This window comes from Papaver somniferum, chromosome 6 (genome assembly GCF_003573695.1).
Source record: "Papaver somniferum cultivar HN1 chromosome 6, ASM357369v1, whole genome shotgun sequence".
In the NCBI taxonomy this organism is placed as follows: Eukaryota; Viridiplantae; Streptophyta; class Magnoliopsida; order Ranunculales; family Papaveraceae; genus Papaver; species Papaver somniferum.
Genome location: NC_039363.1, coordinates 113891666 through 113914502, shown reverse-complemented (window position 1 = coordinate 113914502; position 22837 = coordinate 113891666). Strand labels below are relative to the sequence as shown.

The 22837-nt window shown below is 36.3% G+C and overlaps 2 protein-coding genes across 3 annotated transcripts; one reads left to right on the top strand and one right to left on the bottom strand.

Moving 5' to 3' along the window:
• Positions 1 to 304: 304 nt before the first annotated feature.
• LOC113288918 (ABC transporter B family member 25, mitochondrial-like) lies at positions 305 to 9209 on the bottom strand. Of its 2 annotated transcripts, XM_026538070.1 has the most exons (20): positions 8681 to 9208; positions 8350 to 8574; positions 8067 to 8253; positions 7752 to 7813; positions 7328 to 7371; positions 6684 to 6786; positions 6425 to 6532; positions 6137 to 6220; positions 5970 to 6030; positions 5575 to 5720; positions 5366 to 5482; positions 4259 to 4344; positions 3625 to 3713; positions 3210 to 3265; positions 3025 to 3105; positions 2839 to 2904; positions 2662 to 2754; positions 1794 to 1858; positions 1042 to 1177; positions 305 to 943 (listed from the first exon to the last, which is right to left on the bottom strand). In XM_026538070.1, exons 1-20 carry the CDS (start codon positions 8993 to 8995, stop codon positions 800 to 802), a joined length of 2268 nt encoding a protein of 755 aa, XP_026393855.1. In that variant the 5' UTR covers positions 8996 to 9208; the 3' UTR covers positions 305 to 799. The 2 variants fall into 2 exon arrangements, 1 of the variants encoding a protein (XP_026393855.1); XR_003330768.1 differs by lacking the exon at positions 305 to 943 and having other exon boundaries at positions 1101 to 1177; positions 2662 to 2741; positions 8681 to 9209.
• A 10606-nt stretch (positions 9210 to 19815) lies between these two features.
• Positions 19816 to 21144, top strand: LOC113291337 (aspartic proteinase nepenthesin-2-like). The gene is made up of 2 exons (XM_026540883.1): positions 19816 to 20401; positions 20489 to 21144. Exons 1-2 carry the CDS (start codon positions 19816 to 19818, stop codon positions 21142 to 21144), a joined length of 1242 nt encoding a protein of 413 aa, XP_026396668.1.
• Positions 21145 to 22837: the final 1693 nt, after the last annotated feature.

Genomic DNA, 22837 nt, shown 5'->3' with positions numbered 1-22837 from the left:
ATCGCCCGGTTTTCGATCAACCGCGCGTTTTTTCTACTACCTCACTCAACAAACTGACGAATTTATTAGTTTGACCATCCGTTTTTCATGTTCGTTGAGTTCATACTGGGAACAAAATGAACAAACTTCATATTTGTTGAGTCTATATGAACTGCTGCCTCTAAGTAACATGCATAAACTATTTCTTTAAAAAATAAAATAAAAACATGAATAAACTATTCATACGTTGTCTAAGCAAACCTTTGATTGAAACAACATATTCTATCCAAAAATAAATAAATGAATAAACTGTTAAACTGCCACCTTTTATTTATTTTTCTGATTGAAAGAGTAATTTATATTAATCATAAAATATAGTACAGTAAATATACAAGCTCATTTTTAGAACGCACGATTGGGGGATATCAAAACTAATTGGGGGATATGAATTACTTATCGGTCACACCATTACTAACTCCCTTAGCAGAGATACATTTCCACTGACTAATTTTATTTAAAAGAAACATAATATCAAGGATTAACCCTTGATTCTTCCAATTAACATAAAATGTATGCTCATTAACAGACTTTATTAATGTTTCATTATCTGACTCAAAAAATATACCACTCAGATTCTTTGAAATTGCCCAGCTAACTGCTTCCTTCAATGCCAGACATTCCAGCTCCTCAACTTCTATGTCCTCTATTTTTGCTGTGATGATACAAGTAGAGAGCACGAAAGAGATCCAGCAAGTGAGAGCTCCAGTCCAACTTCTCCAGAGCCTACGGTTACTTATTGGGAAACTTGAACAGATCATTCTCAAGCCTTTAGCTTAATGGTCGAATCACTTTCATCAACAGCGTTGTTTTGTTGTCCCCAGAGCTGTGCATATCTCCCTTCTCTTAACAAAAGAGCATCATGGTGACCTTGTTCAACCACCTTCCCATTCTCCAAAACAATAATCTGCAACATCCACAATAATAAAAATAGGAAGGAGGAGATTACAAAAGAAAATAGGAAAAGATGGAGATACTAGCTGCCAGTAGAAAGAAACCATTTACCTCATCGCACTGCATTGCAGTGGTAAGTCGATGTGCAATGAAGATTGAGGTACGATTATGTGCTATGGATTTCAACGCATTTAGGATCTCAGCTTCTGTTGTACTATCAAGAGCACTTGTAGCCTCATCACATAACCTAGCAGCAAAAATATAAATAGTCCATCAAAAACCTAATTTCATTTTTATGCACCTATAGAAAAGAAACTGCAGCAGGTGTCAACTGGGAGATATGATGTCACATCTTAACTACACATGAGTTCAATCACTCCTATCTTGCAGATACAAAGACAATAATGGACCAAAATGCAGAATGCTGATATTATTCAATCTAAGCCTAATTACAATTCCAAAAATCTAGTAAAGGCATCTCCTGTGAAGTAGCTTGTTCACTTATAATACAGTTACGTGCACGAAGGCTTTCCTGTCTAGCTCTTCGATATCTATCGCTATCAGATGGATTCACAACCTCAGAAGCTCCTCTTTGAGTATTCTAAAGAAGATTTTCCCTTTCGTGTTGGATTATTTGGAGGCAAGGAAATCTTCATGTATTTATAGGGACTAGTGGAGATACATGAATTTCTCTAAAGATAAAGACAGACTTAAATGGAGCAAATACAAAGTCTTAAGTGTGTTACAGGGTTGGCTCCTCCATATCTTATATACTGTCAGTTCTGTGCATTCATCTGAAGGGTTTCAACTCTTAACATAGTTCTTTCATTGACGTGACAAATGCAGGTTATTCAACTACTTACAAGATTGCAGGTGCTTTCAAGAATGCACGAGCAAGGGCCACTCGCTGCTTTTCGCCACCGCTTAACTGCAGGAAAATAAATTTACTCAATCAAGACAATTCAATCCCTGACTAGGTGAATTACACATCTACACTTATCTTCATACGCTAAAACATCTATTTCTTTTTATCTACAAATTCAGAACAATTGTGAGGAAACTATTTAAGGAATAATAATGGTGGAATTCCTTGATAGAGAGGAAATGCGAATGACTGCAAGTGAAATTGCTCTGGGTTTCACAAAACGGGATGTTCGTTCACATAACTTATCCATCAGGTGGAGTAATAAGGTAGGTAGTTGTCATCTGCGGAAAACCAGAGGTCCGGGAGAAACTACACACACATCAGCGCGGGATACTAATATTAAACACAAGGAGCAATGGTCACCTATATTGGTGGAGCATAAAAGTCAAACTTAGCTTGATGGTCTAAACCTCCCTCAATTAACGGAATTGTATGAGCAAATATTCTCTAGTACCCAGCCATATTGAGATTACAGTGAGCTTCTCTTTAATTATTACATAGAAAGACATCGGAAGAAATAAGAGCAGTTGATTTGCATTCCAAGAGGGTGTACGGATACTAACCTTTTGCATTTTGACTTAAACAAATCGAAAAGCAACTACTGGAGGTGGACCCAAACACTTCTAAATGCAACTATTGCTCCTAGTAATCCTTTGGTTATCTGTCATCAATATACACTCCACTACTTCCTTTTCGTCATTGATTTTCACTACCTTGCAATATTTTAAAGCAAGCTAGAAGAGGTATTGTTCTCTGGAAAATGGATGGGGACAACCAACTTGTTTGCATGACAATAACAAACTAACCTTTAGTCCACGTTCACCGACCATAGTTTTGTATTGCTCCGGAAATTTCATGATAGTATCATGGATGGCTGCACGTCGAGCTGCATCATAGACCTGAAATTCATCAGATATTTGGAGTAATTCAAGGGTACAGCTGTAAAAAGAAGACATTAAACTTGTCATTAAATCATGACAGACCTCTTCCTCTGATGCGGACAGCCGTCCATAACAAATATTGTGGAATATTGTATCATTGAAAAGTACCTGATCATTCAACCAAGGAACATAGCGTTCATAATAAGATCAGAACTCAAAAACAAAAAAGGCAAAGTTCTAAAACCAGCAATAGAGTAAAAAAATAATGAATTGCTTTTCCAAACTTACAGTATCTTGTGGTACAATGCCAATAGATTTCCGTAGACTCCCAACAGTCACATTCCTAATATGCTGGCCATCTACCCTTATCTGACAGAATTTAAAATGTTCAGCAGCCTTTCAAGGATATAGATACCAGTATCATGTGTTACACTAGGTGTCTAGGAAACTAAAAAGGAAGTGTCGGTCCTTACAGCTCCATTGATGGGATCGAAAAATCTGTACAGCAATCTAAGTATGGTGGACTTACCTGCAAATATATTTCACAGTGAACAATTACGGGTTCAAAGCACAAAAATTTACCACAGGAAAAACTTCCAATGATACACACAAGAATAGATAACACTGACACAACACATAATTTACAACAAATATACTCCCTCCGTCCCTATTACAGAGGCGGAGTTTAAGAATTTTGTAGTCCCATTAGATATGCGCAGGTATATCTAACATTTACCCTTGTTGGGATAAGATAAGGGTAAATTAGAAAAGTAAGAGGACATTTATGAAAACCAATCTTTTTCTAATTCTAAGAAAAAACCTCTTCTCCGCCCTTATATGTGGGACGGAGGGAGTAGTAGATTAAATTCAGCACCTCTAGAGACTTACCACTGCCGCTAGTTCCTACAATTGCAGCACTTTTTCCAGCAGGCACAGTAAAAGATATCCCATCGAGGATCTTTCGTTCTGTTAGATATCTAAATCAAAACAAAAAGAAAAAAAGGCATCAAAAACCAATCATCGGCTAAAATAATAGAAACATCTAATAAAGAAAAGTCTGAAAGGATATTGCCAGAACTGAAAAATCCTTGCAGTTTGCAGATAAGGATTTTAATGTGGACAAGTATCACATGTAAGATCACAAACAAATTCAGAACCGAAGATGATTGGCATCTATAGATAGACCAGTGTCCAGTGATTTTCTTTGTAACTAAAATTTATAGTGAATTACGAAGCTGGTACAACCAGGTATCTACATAAAGATCTTGAGTTCATTGGTGTGGGGGTGGTGGGTGGTGGTGGAAAGGGGAGGTACATGGCATGTGGAATGAGTTTCATGGTTAGATTGTACTGCACAGTTAGTGTTAGTGTTAACTATGAAGAACAGCGTAACTGGATATTTTACCTAACCCTAAAGTGTATACAAAAGGGAGCCTCTCCTATGGGTGTAGTTACACTCTTTCACTCACTTTCTCTCTGATTTTATAATATGTACGTGATATTAGGTATATGGAGTAGTTACCCAAAGTGTACATTGTCAAATTCAATGCTTCCTCCACTCAATCTTAGAGGTTTCGTGTCGTGTGCATCAGCAATTTCTGCCCTTTCCTGTAGTCATGGAAACAGTAAACCCTTCAAGAGATTAAAGTAACCTCAAGATTAATGCACTTCACAATCATGGTTGTTAATAAAAAGACGGGAGTAAAAGCTTAAACAATATTTCCTACACTTCTATTATTCTTTATTTGTAATAAAAACACACAATTTAAGACCGATTTGTAAAGAGAACTGAGATAACAACTATTGAAGTTAGAACAATTAAGATCAAGTGAGAGTCTTACAAACAAAAAACATATTAAAAACACAACAACAACCAAGCCTTTAGTCCCAAACAAGTTGGGTTAGGCTAGAAATGATTGTGTAACCCATGTTGAAGTTACCAACAACATACTAAATATATAGTAATGAAACTCCAATTTCCAAAGTTATTGTTGGACTTGGCTAGCTGTCTAAATTGAAAGTTAAGTTACAGAATCATCTTAACGTGTATCTACTATTAAAGACACTTTTTCAATTAACCAGCAGTGGTAATTAATAACAACTGATTAACTAACTCAAATTGAAGTTTCAAAGTTTGGGACAATCAAATTGAAAACTGATTATCTTTAATTTCAAATTGTTGTCTTAATTAAGTAGTAACTCAAATTATTGTCTTAATCAAGCAACTCAAATTACTAGCAGTATTAGTGTATTATAGCGCGTGCCTTGTGGTCATTTCTTGTTTCTGAGGGTGGAGACTACAGCTTGAAGATCTATAATATACTAGTATAAATTCATTTTGCTGGTTCGAAATTAAAAAAGAATGGACAGGCGTCCGTTATCAATCTTACGATCATCTAGCAAGAATTTGAAACAATCTAAGTGCAGAGCTGAATACATAATACGTCAGGCACAGATTGATTTTGTAATTAGTATAGAGGACTGCCACTACTGCAAACCCAAGCAAAAATTATGGTTTTACCAAAATCAAGTTAAACAGATGGTGCTCCAATATGGAAACTTTTCACTGCCTAGTATAAGTACCTAATCTTAAGAAGGAACAACTATAGTAGAAAAGTTCATGAGATACCTCTAGCAACTGAAACATGGACTTCATATCAACAAGACCCTGCCTGGTTTCCCGATACACACCGCCAAGAAAATTGAGAGGAAGAGATAGCTGGAAAAGAAGCCCATTCACCATAACCTGGTATTCCAACATCACATTCATATCAAAGAGATGAAACAAGGGATACCATATATAAAAACATGATCAGCAAAATGTAACTGAAAACTAACCAAATCACCGACTGTCATCTCCCCACTCATAATTCCATGTGAACACAATACCATGGCCATTGCAAGAGCCGTGCTAAATATCACGTTTTGGCCGAAGTTCAAAAAAGCAAGACTGCTGCTAGTTTTTAAAGCCGCGTCCTCATATTCTGAAGAACAGTACTAACATCACGAAACAGCCAACAAAAGTAGAAAGAAAGTAATGATATGCAATCTCCATTAGAATGTGGGTAGATTCTCTGCATTAGGTAGTAATAATTGCCTCAAGTCGCTAACATTAATAACTAAAAGTGGTACAATAAGATATCGAGAAATGCCGGACACTGGCAATATCTTATGAACTACTTACGAAGCTAAAAGTAAAGCTGGGTATGAGTTGTAGAATCTAAACAACTTACTCTTTATGAACTCATCGTACTTCTCAGCTTCAAATTCCTCATTATTAAAATACTTCACAGTCTGAATAGTTATATAGCATTCACGAGTAAGTGATGCTAGTGGAAATTGTATATCTACATTTAAAGAAACTCGGAAAAACAACGACGAAACAAGAAGGTTATCTCACTTCGTAATTGACAAGTGAATCAATCACTCTGGAGCTTGCATCATTATCAGCCTTATTCATGACCTGGCTAATCTTAATTCGCCACTAGAAAGACAAAGAGAAAGTTTAAGATATGATTGTTATACTTTTCTTTTTTCCTAGATAGACTTCGCAATATAACAAAAATTCAACTAAGAATCGTGCATCGTGATAATAAGAAATAACTTGCGAGAATGTAGTATAACAAACAACACAAAAACCACACTACTGAACATTAAAGGTGGCAAACGATATACAAAAAAAACTTACTTGCGTCACGGATATCGTGAAAGCAATATATGCAGCAACTGATAAGGATGTAATCCAAGCAAAAGGTGCTCCAAATTTGTACGCCAGTATGCCTGCGACCATTGAAATCTGTAAAGATAATAATTATTTTCAAAGGGAAAAGAAAGAGATACTGAAGTTAGTAAATGAAAATACACCCAAAGGAAAACGCCACGCAAACTAGAAAGGATATGAAAAATCTAAAAGTGAAATAACAAATTAAAAGCTCGTACAATAGTACCTCCAAGATGGTAGGAATGACATTGAATACCATAGATGCAAGAATGAAATTCGTTGCGCGGCTGCCCCGATCAATTATTCGGTTCAATGCACCAGTTTGCCGGCTGAAGATACAAAAGCCAAGTCAGGGATTGCCTTTCAATTTATCGAACAAAGATAACGAAGCTGGTATATGGGGAAGGAAATTGATCAATATGTAGCAAAAGCACATTGTGCATTATTATTAGTCCAAATTCTGACAGTCTACGCTATAAAAGTCAAGACTATAACTCGCAACAGCGGAAAATTCCCAAAGAAAAAATGAGTACAAAATAGCCGTGACACCTCGAATTTTGGTTAGACTTTCAATTATGATTAAATCAAAAATAGAAGAAAAGAAACAACGAAAATGAACACATTTTCAAAGAAATTCAACACCGAATAAGAATAAAAAAGGAAGCAAACACGAGCTTTCTGCAAGACTTTTTTTTTTTTTTGGTGCGGTACTGTAAACAAAAATTAAAATGCTACAAGGGATTCTTATTCAGAAAACAAATTATCATAAACTCGCGTCATACAATATACTAGTTTGATAGCTGATTTTAGAGAGACCTTTGTCGTAAAAAGACAGATACCATATACTTGTAGTTCTAGTTATATATGTACCTGAGATGATAACGAAGGTCAAGATCATGCAAATGTGAAAACACCTACACAAGTTAGATCCATCTTTCATTATGTACCAGTAAGATTGTTGACAATTTGACTTATGCATATGCATAAAGTCATGTTGGTAAAACTAGAGATAATTCAGGTTATTCATGGATAACATTAGCCACTGAACCAAAATAGTTACAGATAGGGACAATTGATGCATTTCATGGAATACTATTTAGCTTGAGAAGAAAAAAATTGAAAATTGTATTTCAGGATGATAGTTTTGGAAACAGTTCGCCATTCCACGTGAATGTCGAGAATTATATCACTATCATTAATTTATGCTATTCGGAATACAGTGTACTCCAAAATATAGAAACAAATAGCCAGTGACCAAAGCAAAAGGTGATAGAGAGATAAGCCTCTTGTGTACCTTCGTAGAAATTGTGCGAATCGTCCTCAAGGCTACCTTAGAAAATACAGCACTCCGCAGTTCTGTTGGGAGAATCACAGTTGACAATAAGAACTAAGATAAAACAAAACAACAGAAGAGTTAAACAATAACACATAAACGAACACACAAGAGAAAATCTTCACACTATAAACACACGAAGAAATACAGATAAAACTGCTAGAAGCTTTGTCAGCTTGCAAATAAACATAACATTCTTCATATGGTACCAAAATATAACTCACTTATCAAAACAATATACAGACAAGAGTTATGGGTTACTTCATAGAGCAATACCGCTGCAAGCAGATGCCCCAGCGCGTGCTATTCCATAGCCAATAAGAACAGCTACAGGGCTCACAAATAGAGCTAAGTAAGTAGAATTCGCAGCTGAGAAGGTAGCTAGTGAACCAGCAGTCCCAGTTGCATTTGATAACCAATCCACAGATAACTTGAATAAGAAAGGCACTTGAACATTCAAAACCTGAAACACATTTGTCCATATCTTATTAAAAATGAACAACAACTAAGCATCACATTCAAAATCCAAAGCAAATATTTCTTGAAAAACTGAACTTGCCTTTGATCCAATTAAAAGACCCAATGCTAATACCACCCTCAGTTTGAATTCATAATTATCTTTCAACCATAAATGCTTTGCAAGAGTCTTTAAGATACGTATATCTGCCGCTTCTTCTTTCTCTTTCTGCACAATTTTATTTTCGATTTTCTTTTCAACTGGTTTACCATTCGATGTATCCCCAGCTGATGAAGAGAAGAACGCATATCCTTTACATATCAAATTCTGTAAGATAAACACGCATTTGAATTAAAACACTAAAGACCCAAGTTGAATCAAAACTTCCATAAACAGATGTTAAAAGGAGTATTGGGAAACTATTTGTACTTACAGGTTCTCTAAAAGTTTTGCTCCCCAAAGGTGAAGGGGTATCTGATAAAAAACCATTAATCTCTTTGTATACTCCACTATTTCTTGCAAAATTCATCTGATTGCGCCCGAATTCGCCATAAAATGGATGTTTTTCTAACTTTAATCTTCTAATACCACTACTAAAACATCTCTCTTGAGAAGAAACAACAAAATGCCTCAAATGACTGTGGAAACGGCACAAATACGATGCATTTCTATAATCACTCATATTTGGTCTTCCTCCTGTGGGTTTGGCAAATTGACAAACCCTAATACACCTGGAAATAGATATCATTTTTCCAACTCTGATCAACAATCAGCTCAAGAGTTAAAAAAATTACTGCTGGATTCCTCAATAACATAGTTTTCTTCAGGAAATCAAAAGATAAAATCCGACATCCTCAAAACCCTGAGAACAATTGGCGACAATCTGTTAAAGATTTTGGTGGGAATGATAAGTTCAACTCGCTTTTGCCCCCTCACTGATATATCAGATCACTAGGAGTCAACTTATGGAGGAACATAAAAGCCTATTTTCTAAATCCATTTTTTTACTGTTTTCTAAATCCCTTTTTCTTTTACTGTTTTCAAAAGAGTATTTGTCTTATAAAAGAATATTGTCTAGGCATGAGCGTTCGGAAGCCGAATTTGAAGATGAGCCGGAACCTAAGAAAAGAGGTCGTCCAAGAAATGATCAAAGTGGACCAACCACCCGACAAGTAAGGCCAAAGATCTCTACAGAGCCTTCTCAAGTAAGTCAACCCAATGTTGTCGAAGAAGTTGTTGAGCAAATGAACGCCTCGAAACAAACCCAACCAATGTAAATTCTTACTATAAAAGAGAACAAAGGTACTCTTCGTTGCCCTAGAGATCTTAATGGAAGACCAAATCGATCCACATATACAATATAAAAAGAGTATTTGGAACAACTCCCTCCACTTATCATTCCATTTGTTTTGTCGACCGACGAGATTGATGGGGATGGAAATTGCGGGGTTCACGTTGCTACGGAACAAATGGGTTACTTTAGAGAGGCGGATATCGAAGATGTCACCCAATGCCAATATTTAAGAAATAAGATGGTGGTACAACTAGTGAAGGACAAGGGTTTTTATATGGAGATGATGGGGCGAGGAGATAGATACGACAAAGAACAAGAGTTCAAAGACTTAGTTGCGCGTGTGAAGTGCCGAAAGGGATTGAAGACAATCGGATCCAAGTATTGGATGACAATGCCTAAATTTGGATATCTCCTAGCGGACGTTTTGAATTGCGTGGTACATTTCTTTGTTCCTCCTATGTATGGACTTAGCATGACGTTTGCACCCACATGAACGGCTTGCGACGAGTCGGTTAAAGATAGAAGAATCGTAATGGCATTTTTGAATGAAATGCATTTTATCGGTTTAAGAGTAAAGAAAGATTGTCTGTTACCTCCGTTGAGTAAGTGGCACGATTACTTCCCGATGAACCATTGCAAGGATTGGGTGAAACAATATGAGTCCAACATGGTTGATTGGGATTGCGTTATGGACAACAACTTTCCCGCTGAGTTACTCGAATTGATCCCCTCGGATGATGACGATGTTTGATCGTTTTTTTTTCGAACATATAATTTGTACAAGTTTTTTGGAAACTTTTTTGTGAAGATATATGATTTAATCGGTCGCAAAAAATACAATGTTGTCTCCCGAATGCAGGAATCGGGCTCTTTGATACACGTTTTGATTCCGAATATTATAATCGGTTGGTAATGATACACGTTTTGATTCTGAATATTATAATCGGTAGAACTCTTAAATATCTATCTACCGATTTGGTGGGTATTTCGAGGCACGGCTATAATTTTTTTTGAAACTATGGAATCGGAACAACAGTATATAACACTTCAATCTGATTAATCATATTCGGGAATTCCATATTTTATCAAACCGCCGATTAATATTAAAAATTTGAATTTACAGCACTCAAACATCACATGTTATTCTTTTTTCCCAGTCCGAGATGCAACAATCAACGCGGATTCGAAATGTAGAAACGACTCTCCTCTCCACTTGGAATAAGCATCTTGTGCCGCAAACCTTTCGTCTCTGTGCCTAGCAAGAATACGGTTGTACTCGGTGCACAATTTTATAACATGGTGCACCCTTGAAGAAATATGGGATGGTTCATAATTGTGGCGTGGCTTCTTGTACTTACCAACAAAAGGACCCAATGAAACGTTAATCCAAAATATACGATCGTCCTGCTGTTCTTTGGGTAAATCTTTCACAATGTAATAATTTTTTATCCATTCGGTCTCTTCCTCAACTTGTTTTAATCTTTCTCTTTGATGGAATTGTTCTTGACCTCACTTCTTAGCCTTGATTTCCTCTTCCTCCTCCTTCGTTGCCACTAACGATGGTTTAATTTTTTTGGGTTGTTTGTTCCTTTTTTGTATTTCTTCTTCCATTGCTGTAATTGATGTAGTTGTTCGCTTGCATCTTCGAAGTATGTTGTCGATTGATGATGGACTTGCCATTGAAAAGGTTTTTCATTCTGATTTTTTACTCAATAATAACTGAGATGGTTACCCTCCTTATATAGATTAGAGTTCCAACGGCTCTAATTTTTGAAAATATGGCCGTTGAGGTTTCTGAAAATATGGCCGTTGAGGTTTCATATCAATGATGCACTACAATCGGTTGCTAAGGATATACGTATTTCCTCCGAAAAGGACATTCGGTAGCGAACTTAAATTTTTATCTACCGATTAGGTTGGTATTTCTAAACACGACTATATTATTTGGAGGCTAATTTTTTTTTTGTAAAGTCCCGAATGTACGATGGCCCAAAAATCAGAATTTGGAAAAACTGATACTTTTCAAATTTTGAACTTGCAATAATTGGAAGTCAACTTAGTTACCCAAAATTCTGAATATGGATTGTCTAACCTTCTATATTGGCCCTTGGAACCACCTAGAGCCATGGCATGGTTTGTTTTGAACTTGTAATATTCGGAGGATAATTTTTTTTTGTAAAGTCCCGAATGTACGATGGCCCAAAAATCATAATTTGGGAAAAACTGATACTTTTCAAATTTTGAACTTGCAATAATCGGAAGTCAACTCAGTTACCCAAACTTCCGAATATGGGTTGTCTAACCTTCTATATTGGCCCTTGGAACCACCTAGAGCCATGGCATGGTTTGTTTTGAACTTGTAATATTCGGAGGATATTTTTTTTTTTGTAAAGTCCCGAATGTACGATGGCCCAAAAATCAGAATTTGGGAAAAACTCATACTTTTGAAATTTTGAACTTGCAATAATCGGAAGTCAACTCAGTTACCCAAACTTCCGAATATGGGTTGTCTAACCTTCTATATTGGCCCTTGGAACCACCTAGAGCCATGGCATGGTTTGTTTTGAACTTGTAATATTCGGAGGATAATTTTTTTTTGTAAAGTCCCGAATGTACGATGGCCCAAAAATCAGAATTTGGGAAAAACTCATACTTTTCAAATTTTGAACTTGCAATAATCGGAAGTCAACTCAGTTACCCAAACTTCCGAATATGGGTTGTCTAACCTTCTATATTGGCCCTTGTAAAGTCCCGAATGTACAACACAAATCATTGTCATTTATCTGCTCTTCTTTACTTTACGACAGTGACTACCTCCCAGTCTTGCACGACCACGGGTTTGAGCACCTTCAGTTGGAGCACCTTCAGTGCTCGATGAAGCTCGAGTTCTTTTACCCGTCTTTGATACTGCCACCTTGGGCGGATGCCTCTTCGTGACTTTCTCCCCAAACTGGGCAGCATAATCTTCGTTATCCATATTATCAACTAGGTCTCTAGCCTCTTTGATCTTCTCAGCTGGCATGGGATCTCCTCTCTTCAGGCATGCAGTTAACATTTTGGAAACACGCTTGAACCTATTCACCTGTTTTTTATACGTAATGACATAACATCAAACGGTAATTACCTAAGATTTATAGGAATAATATAAAATGAACAAAAATATAAGAACACGCACCAGTCTCGAAGGGACAAGTCCGACCGAACATTTATATGCCCACTGGCTCGATCTTCCTTGTATGGATCAAAGCATACGTCTGAGGCCTTCAATTGGTCCAAAATCTCCCTCATGCGAATCAACTGCTGCTCTTTTGTCCTAGAACGGTTGTCTTCAAATATATACTTTGTTCCTCTAGGAGTACCTTTGCACCACCCCGGTTTCTCTTCGTCCAACTTCAGGATAGGGAAGTGGTCATAGATCCATGCCTATATACATAAGAAACCAAGTTTTAGTAAATAGATTGTGTATATTCGGTAGTAATTTCCAAACATTATTTCCGATTATATATAATCGGAAATAAAACTAAGTACCTATCCACCGAATAACCAACATTCGGAAATAGATATGGATCATTTCCTAACGAATATGCGTCATTTGGAGTTCAGTAACCTATAGTTTTTCTGGCCTGTATATTCGGTTCTAATATCAAAAGTATATTTCCGATTATAAAACAAAATAAGTACCTAACCACCGAATAACCAACATTCGGAACAAGAGATGGATCATTTCGTACTGAATATGTGACATTTGGAGTTCAGTAACCTATAATACTTTGGCCTATATATTCGGCAGTAACTCCCCAAGACTAAACTCCGATTCTAAACAATCAGAAGTAAAACTAAGTAACATGTTCCCGAATATGCATAGTTTGGAGTTATGAATATGCATCATATGTATTGCCTACCGAATAACTAGAGTGAGTTATAGAGTTAAAGAAAAAACCTGCAATAGAGCCACGTTCCCGACAACTTGGGAGGTTCCTAGCCTCGAAGCCTTTCTCAACTCTTCCATCAAGAATGCTAGGCATGTCGTGCCCCAAGAATAGTCACCGACTTCATGGAGAGGATCCAAAAGTTGTATAAGGTTGGCGTCGATCCGGTTGCCAGAAGTATTGGGGAATATGACACATCCCAATACACAAAGGAGATATGCGGTGGCAGCGTGGTTCACTTGCTCATCAGTTAACGTTCCATTATTTTCCTTCTCCAAGGTGCCTCGGAACATATTCATCAAAGCTGTAATGTTAATCTGTCTTGTTCTGTAACTTGCATGCCTCCTAAAATCTGTTGTTGTTGTCTCTTCATCCCAACCTAAGCACTTTTTAGTGAGAGCATAAAGTTGTGCCCAACTTAACTGCTTTGTGTAGTTAAACTTCACAGCTGTGCCTTGGTCGGGAAGGTTAAGAATCTGCACAACATCATCCGGGGTAATCGTCATCTCCCCAAACGGCATATGGAAAATATCGGTCTCAGGATACATTCTCTCCACGAACGCCGATATGGCCACAAGATCATGTTCCAACAATGAATTCTCGGTGGCATTAGCTAACCCCGAGTTGGCAACAATTGACTTGAACCTTTCACATTCACCGGATAAAGGCCACGCAAGCATTTTTGTTGGTGCGGCGGTAGGTTTGAGTAGACGTACCGCATCTTGATGATCCTATTAAAGTACATAAAAAAATCCTTAATACAAATATTACGATATAACACATAGACAATACATTAATAAAAAATAGTAATTTTATTGCCTCGGTTTCGTATATTTCTCTGGCCCATGAGTCTTTGTATCCAAATAGCAATTTTCCTCCATCCGCCGGTAGCCCAAGGATTGCGCCTGCTGGAATACCCTTCTTCTTCAAGTGCTGAGGGACAAGATGTGATGATTTCTTAGCAATATCCTTATTTACACAATCTTTTCCTTTTTTGGCTTCTTGGGTACCACTTGGTTATCCTTCTTCTTCTAATCTTGGCACTGGATCAACTGGTTCAACTTCATGGTGGGGTGTAACTTGTGGAGCAGTTGGTTCTGCACTTTGTTGAGCGTCTTGTTCAACACTTGGTTACACCCCTTGTTCACTGCCTTATTGTTCTACACTTTGTTCAGCACTTGGTTGCACTCCTTGTTGACTGCTTTGTTCTTGTAAGCTTTGTTGAGCACTTGAATTATCTTTGGCACTCCTTTCCCTCCTAGCACTAGCTGTCACTTTCTTCCTCCTTTCTCGACTTTGTCTAAACAACAAAGAAAGGAACAATATTTACAAACTATACAATCGGAAGACAAAGTATGGAAATATAACCAGAATGTACACATTCGGACGTAAGAAGACACATATTGTTCCCGAATACAAAACAATCGAAAGCTAACTAAACATATTTACAACCGAATATGCATCAATTGGAGTTCAGAAGCTCTAAATTTTTCATCCTACACAATCGGAAGACAAAGTACACAACTATAACCCGAATGAACAAATTCGGAAGTAAGAAGACACATATTTTTCCCGAATGAAAAACAATCGGAATATATTTAAACATGTTTACAACCGAATATTCATCAACTGGAGTTCAGAAACTCTAAAATTTTATCCTACACAATCGGAGGTATGAAACATTATATTGTCTTCCGAATAAATACTGGTCCCAAAGTGGGATTTTTCCTATATCAAAAATTTTGAGATTTTTTCAATATATATATATATATATATATATTCGGTAGTGAGTGTACTTCCGAATACTGTGTGTCTACTTAAATATATTCGGGAGCCAAAAAAATCATTAAACTACCGATTATTACCAGTTTGTATCCAGGAAGATATGGCCAACAATATTCGGCCGATAACCATCAAATATTTCTCCCAAATACTGTCGATGTTCTTGAGAAATGAAGAACACGACTACATTCGGAAGTAAATAAGCATGAATATCGCCCGAATCTGGATAAATAACCGAAAACCCTAGAAATTTTTTTTCTCGATTCGTTGAATTAAAGCGAAATAAACCCCAAAAATGGTAGATTCTTACCTAATTGGGGCCATTTGAAGTTGACGAAGTGTTTGATCGCCACCACCGACTACATCGACGGGTACTTGTTCTTCGCGTTCTTCTTCATTTGCAGCAACAATTTCTTTATTTCTTGCTAAAATTCCAATCTTTGGATCGATACCCCGAGCAACGTTTTTGGTTCTAGGTATGTGGGTTTCATTTCCCTTATCCATTGTTTTATAAACGAATCGACGATATTTTGATTTTACGATTCGCGGCGATGTTTCGGTTGAACACAAGAACGAGGGAAAGTTTTTTTTTTCTTCCACAATCGGAAGATAATATGAAACTGGAAGAAGAAGAGTTGAAATGAGTAGAATTTTTTTTTGATTTGGTTTTTATACAGTTTTACCAGAAGGGCATTTATGTAACTTCAATATCATATAGGGTACCCCTTAACTAGAGTCTTTGGATGGGTATAAATTGATGACCCCTAAATCCTTTCGGTTGGCCCCTAAAAACGCGAGGTTAAAAAAATCGTCCGCCCCTCACACAACAATGGACTCCTCCTGTCAGGATTTGTAAGAGTACAAATTTGTTCACAGTCACACTCCCCAAACATACACTCTTTTGATTGGTTAATTATTTAACGTTGTCCCTATTACCCTTCATGTTTAGAATCTCGATCCTCGTTATGCCAAGCACCATAGTGTCCATTTCCCTTCCCTATTCCTCATTTGTATAGAAAAATCCAAGTTGGAAACCACTATGGTTTCTCATATCCCTATAAAAGTAAGAAAATCCCTTCCCTTCCTTACTAGGTGGATCACATCTGATCCGGATAGTAGGGAAGGGAAATGAGACGGATACTCAGTTTCCGTCAAAATTTATGCCTTACGGAAACCGAGTATATTTGATGGTAACTGAGTTTCCGTATTTGGCTCTTTTAGTTTTATCCTAAAACTTTATTTTTCACTCTTTCTTTTTATAAAAACTTTTTTTTTACATATAATATCTATTTTTTACCTATTATATCTCCTTTTTTTTCTCTAAATTATCTTTCTTTACCTAAACAAATATATTCCAGCGGAAAAAGAAAAATTGGGAAAAGAAAAAACGGAAACTCAATTTCCGTATAGCACCGTTCACACGGAAACTCAATTTTCGCATCATGTAGGGAAGGGATAAAAGGGCACCGTAGTGGGCGGGCTGCCTTGTGACATGTATTCCATCACTTTATTTGAGGAATAGGGAAGGGAAGCCCTGCACCATAGTGCTTGGCCTTACATAACTCCCTAAATTAAATCAAGGATAGATATTGAAATGTTACGTGCACACTCGTTAAGGAGTGTGTACAAATTCAGACTCGGATTTGTAGGAGTTGGGTTTAGTCTCCCGCAAAAACAAGTTGTCGTTGTTGTGAGGGGATGAGTTTTTTTAACGGATTTTTCAGCAGTTCATGGAGAATTTTTGTTTCAAAAGTACCCCCTTTTACATGTTTTCATTTTTTTTATCAAACCTAAAATCCTCTTTGGTTTCTTCTTCCATCAGGAGATATCAAATAAACCGCTAATGAACTCCCATATCGATCAACACACATTTCTGTTGCAATCTTCTCAATAGCTTGCAAAGCATTGTAGCAAACTTGTGGAATTGCAACCTTATACTTCTGTGAACCAGCAGGGCTGGTACAACCACCATAATTGTAATATATCATATAAACCTTTCGAGGAGATATATTACGTTTAGGCACTTCGTCAAGTCAAACATTGTATTAGCATCTTTTATGAGTCCAGATTTACAAAACATGCCAACAACAATACACCCCACAAACATAAACCATGTTCTACAAGAAGTCCATGGTGTTATTTCTCGGATTGACAAAGATCAAATACCAGCTGAAGCGCACAATTTAAAGTGAAATCATTGGGTTTAATTCAGAAGATCATCATAAAATAACACGAACATCAAAACACAAATTAATCAAAACTCATTACTAAAACTAAAGAAGGTCACACCCATATGATGGACTTGAAATTGAGTGAGAAGGGGAAATAACCTGCTTTCAAGATAAATGAAAATGGAACTTAAAAGTTTTAGTTGATACAACTATATAGTCATGTGATTTTTCATTTAACTATACGGAGTTGGAGTCTGAAGGAGCAGTTCAGTTGGCTGCTTGATTCTTAACGCAAGTATATGATTTCTGAAGAAAGATATCGTAGCACTTTTCATTGGTTTTATATTCTCTGACGCGAAGCAGTTCATATGCTTTTCACTATGTAGAGTTGACAATCTATTATTTATTTATTAATATTATGTTTCTTAATAGTGTCTCCAATACATTGATACAATCATATAATGAGTCTGATTTTTCGTTAGAGAGTTGGATCTTAGAAGAGCGATTGTTTTGATCGCTTATTGGTTCTTAACACAAGTACATGATTTATGAAGAAAGATATATCGGTCCATTTTCTTGATTACATCATCTTCGACGGGAAGCACTTCATATACTTTGCACTATTTAGAGTTTGCAATACATGTAACATTGATATCATTTTTTTAGTATCTCAAATACATGATTTCTGAAAGATATATTAATCACATGTTCTTCGACGGGAAGCACTTCATATGCTTTTCAATATGTAGAATTGGCTATCTATTTTTTATTTATTAATATCATGTTTATAGTGTCTCTGATATCATATATTGATACAACCATATAGTGAGCGTGATTTTTCGTTTAATTACAGAGAGTTAGAGGAGGAGCAATTGATTTGGTCGCTTATTGGTTCTTAACACAAGTATATGATTTATGAAGAAAGATATATCGGTGAATTTTCTTGATTACATCATCTTTGACGGGAAGCACTTCATATACTTTGAACGATCTAGAGGTTGTAATATATTTAATATATGATTTCTGAACAAAGACATATCAGTACATTTTTTTGATTACATCATCTTCGAAGGAAAGCACTTCATATGTTTTGCACTATTTTGCAACATATTTTATATTATCATTTTTTTTAGTGTCTCTTATACCCACTATTAATATAACTATATAGTGAGTGTAATTTTTGTTTTGTTACTGAGGCGAGTTGGAGTCTGGAAGAGTAGTTGAGTTGGATGCTTGATTCTTAAAAGAATTATGTGATATGGTACGTAAGGCAGATGGTGGAGTGTATTGATAGTGAAGTACAATCATGATTTAGCCGAACTGGAAGTCCTTATTAGGATTTTAAGGTAGAATATTATTACGACTTTGTTTTTTACTTTTAAGTTGCAAAAGTTAATTAGCCAAGAAATATGTATTCTAAAATCTAGCAAGAATAATGATATGTGCAGTGCTATTTTGAGTAGCAAACTACAAATCTAGCCTTACGAATTATTCAATTGTAATTTTTCAAAGGTTAGTGTAATTTTTCAATTGTATTTTTTTAAGAGGATTTTTTAATCTCCAAAAGTTTAAACAACTTGTAATTGGTGAATTTAGTTCTAATATTTAAAATGATAATTGGTGTACTGCATTTGTTAATTGGTACCCCTTCTTAAACAGGTGCGCGGCGAAAACCCGCCTCACCAAATGGGACAATCCTCATCATACCCGGTGTGTAGCACTGGTAACATACTAAAAAAGAAATAATCTAATTACGCTTTAATATTTATAATTCAAACTATTTTACTTTTGAGATTACTTAGATCGATTTATTTTAGTTTATTTGAAGAATTGGTTACTGCTTTATTCGATTGCTTGAAATTAGCTTTCAAGTCATGTGAGATTTTTAGAATAGAATAATATTACACATTTTACTTATTAGAAATTTACAATTACATAGTTCTAATTGTTAATTGTCAATTTGTTGGGTAGTAATTCTATATTGGCCTATTTGAATTCTTGTTGGGACCGGTCGCCCCGCCTCAGTGGACATAAACCAACAATGTAAAAAAAAAAATCCAGCAGTCCAGATGCGTAGCACGGGTTTCAAACTAGTAATTTAATAAAATTCATGACAAAATTATATCTGACGACTCCGAATGGCTAAGAAAATATTTTCTTTAAATTTCAAAAATATCGAAAATTCCGTAAGATTTTATATATCTTCTCATTATGAAAAATGTAGTGTTACAAGTTAAAGGGTTCAGTATTGCACATACTGTAATTGTGATGTATAATGAAAATCCTTCTTAGCTCAAAAATGGGGAGAGGTATTCTTTTTATTTTATTTCTTTTGTCAATCACTCATGTTTCGGTCATTGGCGTGAACCAAAAGAAAGGGTTTAGCATCAAGATGATTCATATAGACTGCAAAGAATCATCTTTATATCCAGGTGAGCATTTAACAAGAGAAGAAAGGCTTCATAGACTCGTTCAACACTCTAAAGCTCGTGCACGTTATATGGAGTCACATATATTATTCCAAATCAATGCAACACGGTCCATAAACCCCGACGTTGCACATTTTCATGTTGTTCTCGAACCATCTATGTATTATGTTGCACAGATTCGTATAGGTTCTTTTCAAGGTCAACAACAACCATTCCTAAATTATTATTTGATGGTTGACACGGGTAGTAGTTTTACGTGGCTTCAATGCGAAGGGGCCACTAAAACATTCACTCAAGATACGCCAATTTATCCTTGGAATTCATCAATCACATATCGTCCTCTTTCTTGTAATAAGCATCGTTTCTGCGAGGGTAAGTGCAATGCTGACGGCCAGTGCACTTATGTAGAAGATGATGCAACTGGATCATTTACGTCTAGTATTGTTGTTAAAGAAAAATTCACTGTAGGCTCCAATACTGGTGTCCTTGAAAGTATTGATTTAAAAATGGGTTATGGGTTTCGCCAACACAATTTCAATCAATTCTTAGGTAATAATCATTTACGTGGCAAGCCTGATCTTATTTCAGAAATACTCGGTCTAGGATCAGGAGAATAGTCTTTTGTAAATCAATTAGGAGATGCTGGACAAGGTAAATTTTCCTACTGCTTGGAGACGTATGACCCGAATGTTGAGGGATCGAATACGTATTTAAGGTTTGGTGCAGATACAACAATCGGAGGCGGAGATCAAGAAGTACACACAACACCCATTGTTGTGAATAATTTTTTGACACGGGTATATTACTTAAATCTAGAAGATATTAGTGTAGGTAATAAAAGAGTAGGATTTTCTAAGGGGACTTTCGAGATTAACAAACAAGGGGGAGGCGGTACTTCCATTGATTCTGGTACTATAATATCCGTTATGTATAAAGATCATTTCGATAAAGTTGCAGATTTGGTGAAGGCACATTTTCACGAGCTCGACGTTAAATATATTGGTTCCCGACAAGATTTTGGTCTGTGCTTCCAAATACCAGAAGCATTTACTATTGTCGGATTTCCTTTCATGACACTTCACTTTCAACATGCCGACTACATTATTCCTCATTACAAAGCTAATTTCGTGATGATATCTAATGGAATTTATTGTTTAGGCATCATCGGTGGAGATACTAATTGGGTAGCTTTTGCTTTAGGAGCGATGCAACAAGCTAATAAACGAATTTTGTATAATATTAAGGATCAGTCGCTCTCATTCGCCATAGAGGATTGCAAATCAGGTTCATGAAGGGACAATACATTCCATGTAGCTGGGAATGGTTTAGTCATCTAGTCTGGAATTTAATAAATTTATCTATTTTGATTCTTCTAATCCCACGTCTAAAAATATCTTCAGTTTTTAATATTTTCAATAGTCAAATAGCGGCAATCAACCATTATCACCATCTTAAAAGTTAAAATGCATCAATGTTTACGGGGGAAAACAACCGTTTACACAAGAGATTGCGTTCTATACTGGCAAGAGCTTTTCTTGTCTAGTCAGTGATGATGAATTTTCTAGTCTTTTGCCAAGTGAAATTAAGGATATCCAGTTGATTACTAATTGTTCTATTTGATGAAATCGAAATGGGAATGGCTCACCTGATGGATTCCCAGAGTCATGCGGGAAGGGTATGAAACGTCAATTCTGAAACAGTCGGAACTAGTCAACCGAGATCAGAAGTGCAATGGCCTTATTGTCGAAATGGGAATGGCTCACCCCAGAGTCACGTGGGAAGGGTATGAAACGTCAATTCTGAAACAGCCGGAACTAGTCAACCGAGATCGAAAGTGCAATGGATTGATTGTCCCTCTTTCAATCAGAGCGGCTGACGAAGGTAAACTAAGCTGACCCATAACTGGTGAATCTGAACTCTGCAAACTCCAGTCTTCCGTTCTGCCATCCTGAAATCACTCGCATCAGTCTGATTGACTCTTAACCGATACAGGTATCACTTTAAGAGCAGGAGGGGTCGTTTCATAGTTTCTGGAGGCTCTAGGCGTACCTCAAAATCTGGGCCTTTTGAATGCCAAATGTACATTATAATGTTTTCTTAAAAGAAATTTAGTGGTCATATTTATATGAAACTAACAATCTTGCATACGGAAACTTTGAAGTATGTTTAACTACATGCTTACATATTATCGTAATATGTATCAATGAATATGAGGATGCATGTGACGTCGTATTTCAGGGAATAATTCTAAACCCTCACCCTATTGTGCATAAAATTCACTACCACATAGCTTCCCATATGCATTGCATTAATCCATCTCAGTCTGCAATATTAAATGCTAGTAATCCTACTTCTAATTGGAAACATCCTATTGCTGGTGTGGTTAAATTTAATGTTGATGGATCATATATTCACGGTTCTAATCTTTTTGGCACTGGTATTGTGCTGCGGGATCACACAAGTTCATGCTTTGGAATCAAAGGGAGCAATGGAGATGGAGCACTGAATCCAGAAGTAGTAGAATGTATGGCAGTCAGAGAGGCACTCTCTTGGGCTAAAGAACTGAAGTATACAAGCATTCAAATTGAAGCTGATGCGAAGCTAGTCATTGACACCATTAATGGGAACACCTTACTCATTCAATGGGAAAATAGAAACTTAATAAAAGAGATCAAACACTTAATCTCTAGCTTTTTAATTTGTGAGTTTATTCATGTAAGCCGTGATGATAATCAAGTGGCAGATGCTGTTGCAAAACATGTTAGGCAAACAACAAGGTCAGTTTTATCTTATGAAAACTTTGATTCAGGTTTCTGTGGCCTTCTGGCAAAAGATCACAGTCCCTGCTAAATCTCAATAAATTTCTCTTTATTAAAAAAAAAAAAGGAATTCTTATCAAAAAAAAAAAGAATATGAGGATGCATATAACTTTCCACAAAACAACATTCTACTTTTACACTCTTATGTATATATATAATATATACA

Bases quoted from the DNA above. Each gene is read 5' to 3' on its own strand.
- LOC113288918 (XM_026538070.1), bottom strand. From the start codon at position 8,995: ATGATATCTATTTCCAGGTGTATTAGGGTTTGTCAATTTGCCAAACCC. The intron at 6,787-7,327 runs GTACATATATAA...TTGTATCTTCAG, and splicing joins GACCTTCGTTATCATCTCAG to CCGGCAAACTGGTGCATTGA. The intron at 3,266-3,624 runs GTAAGTCTCTAG...ATATATTTGCAG, and splicing joins TGTAGGAACTAGCGGCAGTG to GTAAGTCCACCATACTTAGA.
- LOC113291337 (XM_026540883.1), top strand. From the start codon at position 19,816: ATGATTCATATAGACTGCAAAGAATCATCTTTATATCCAGGTGAGCAT. The intron at 20,402-20,488 runs GTAATAATCATT...TAAATCAATTAG, and splicing joins CAATTTCAATCAATTCTTAG to GAGATGCTGGACAAGGTAAA.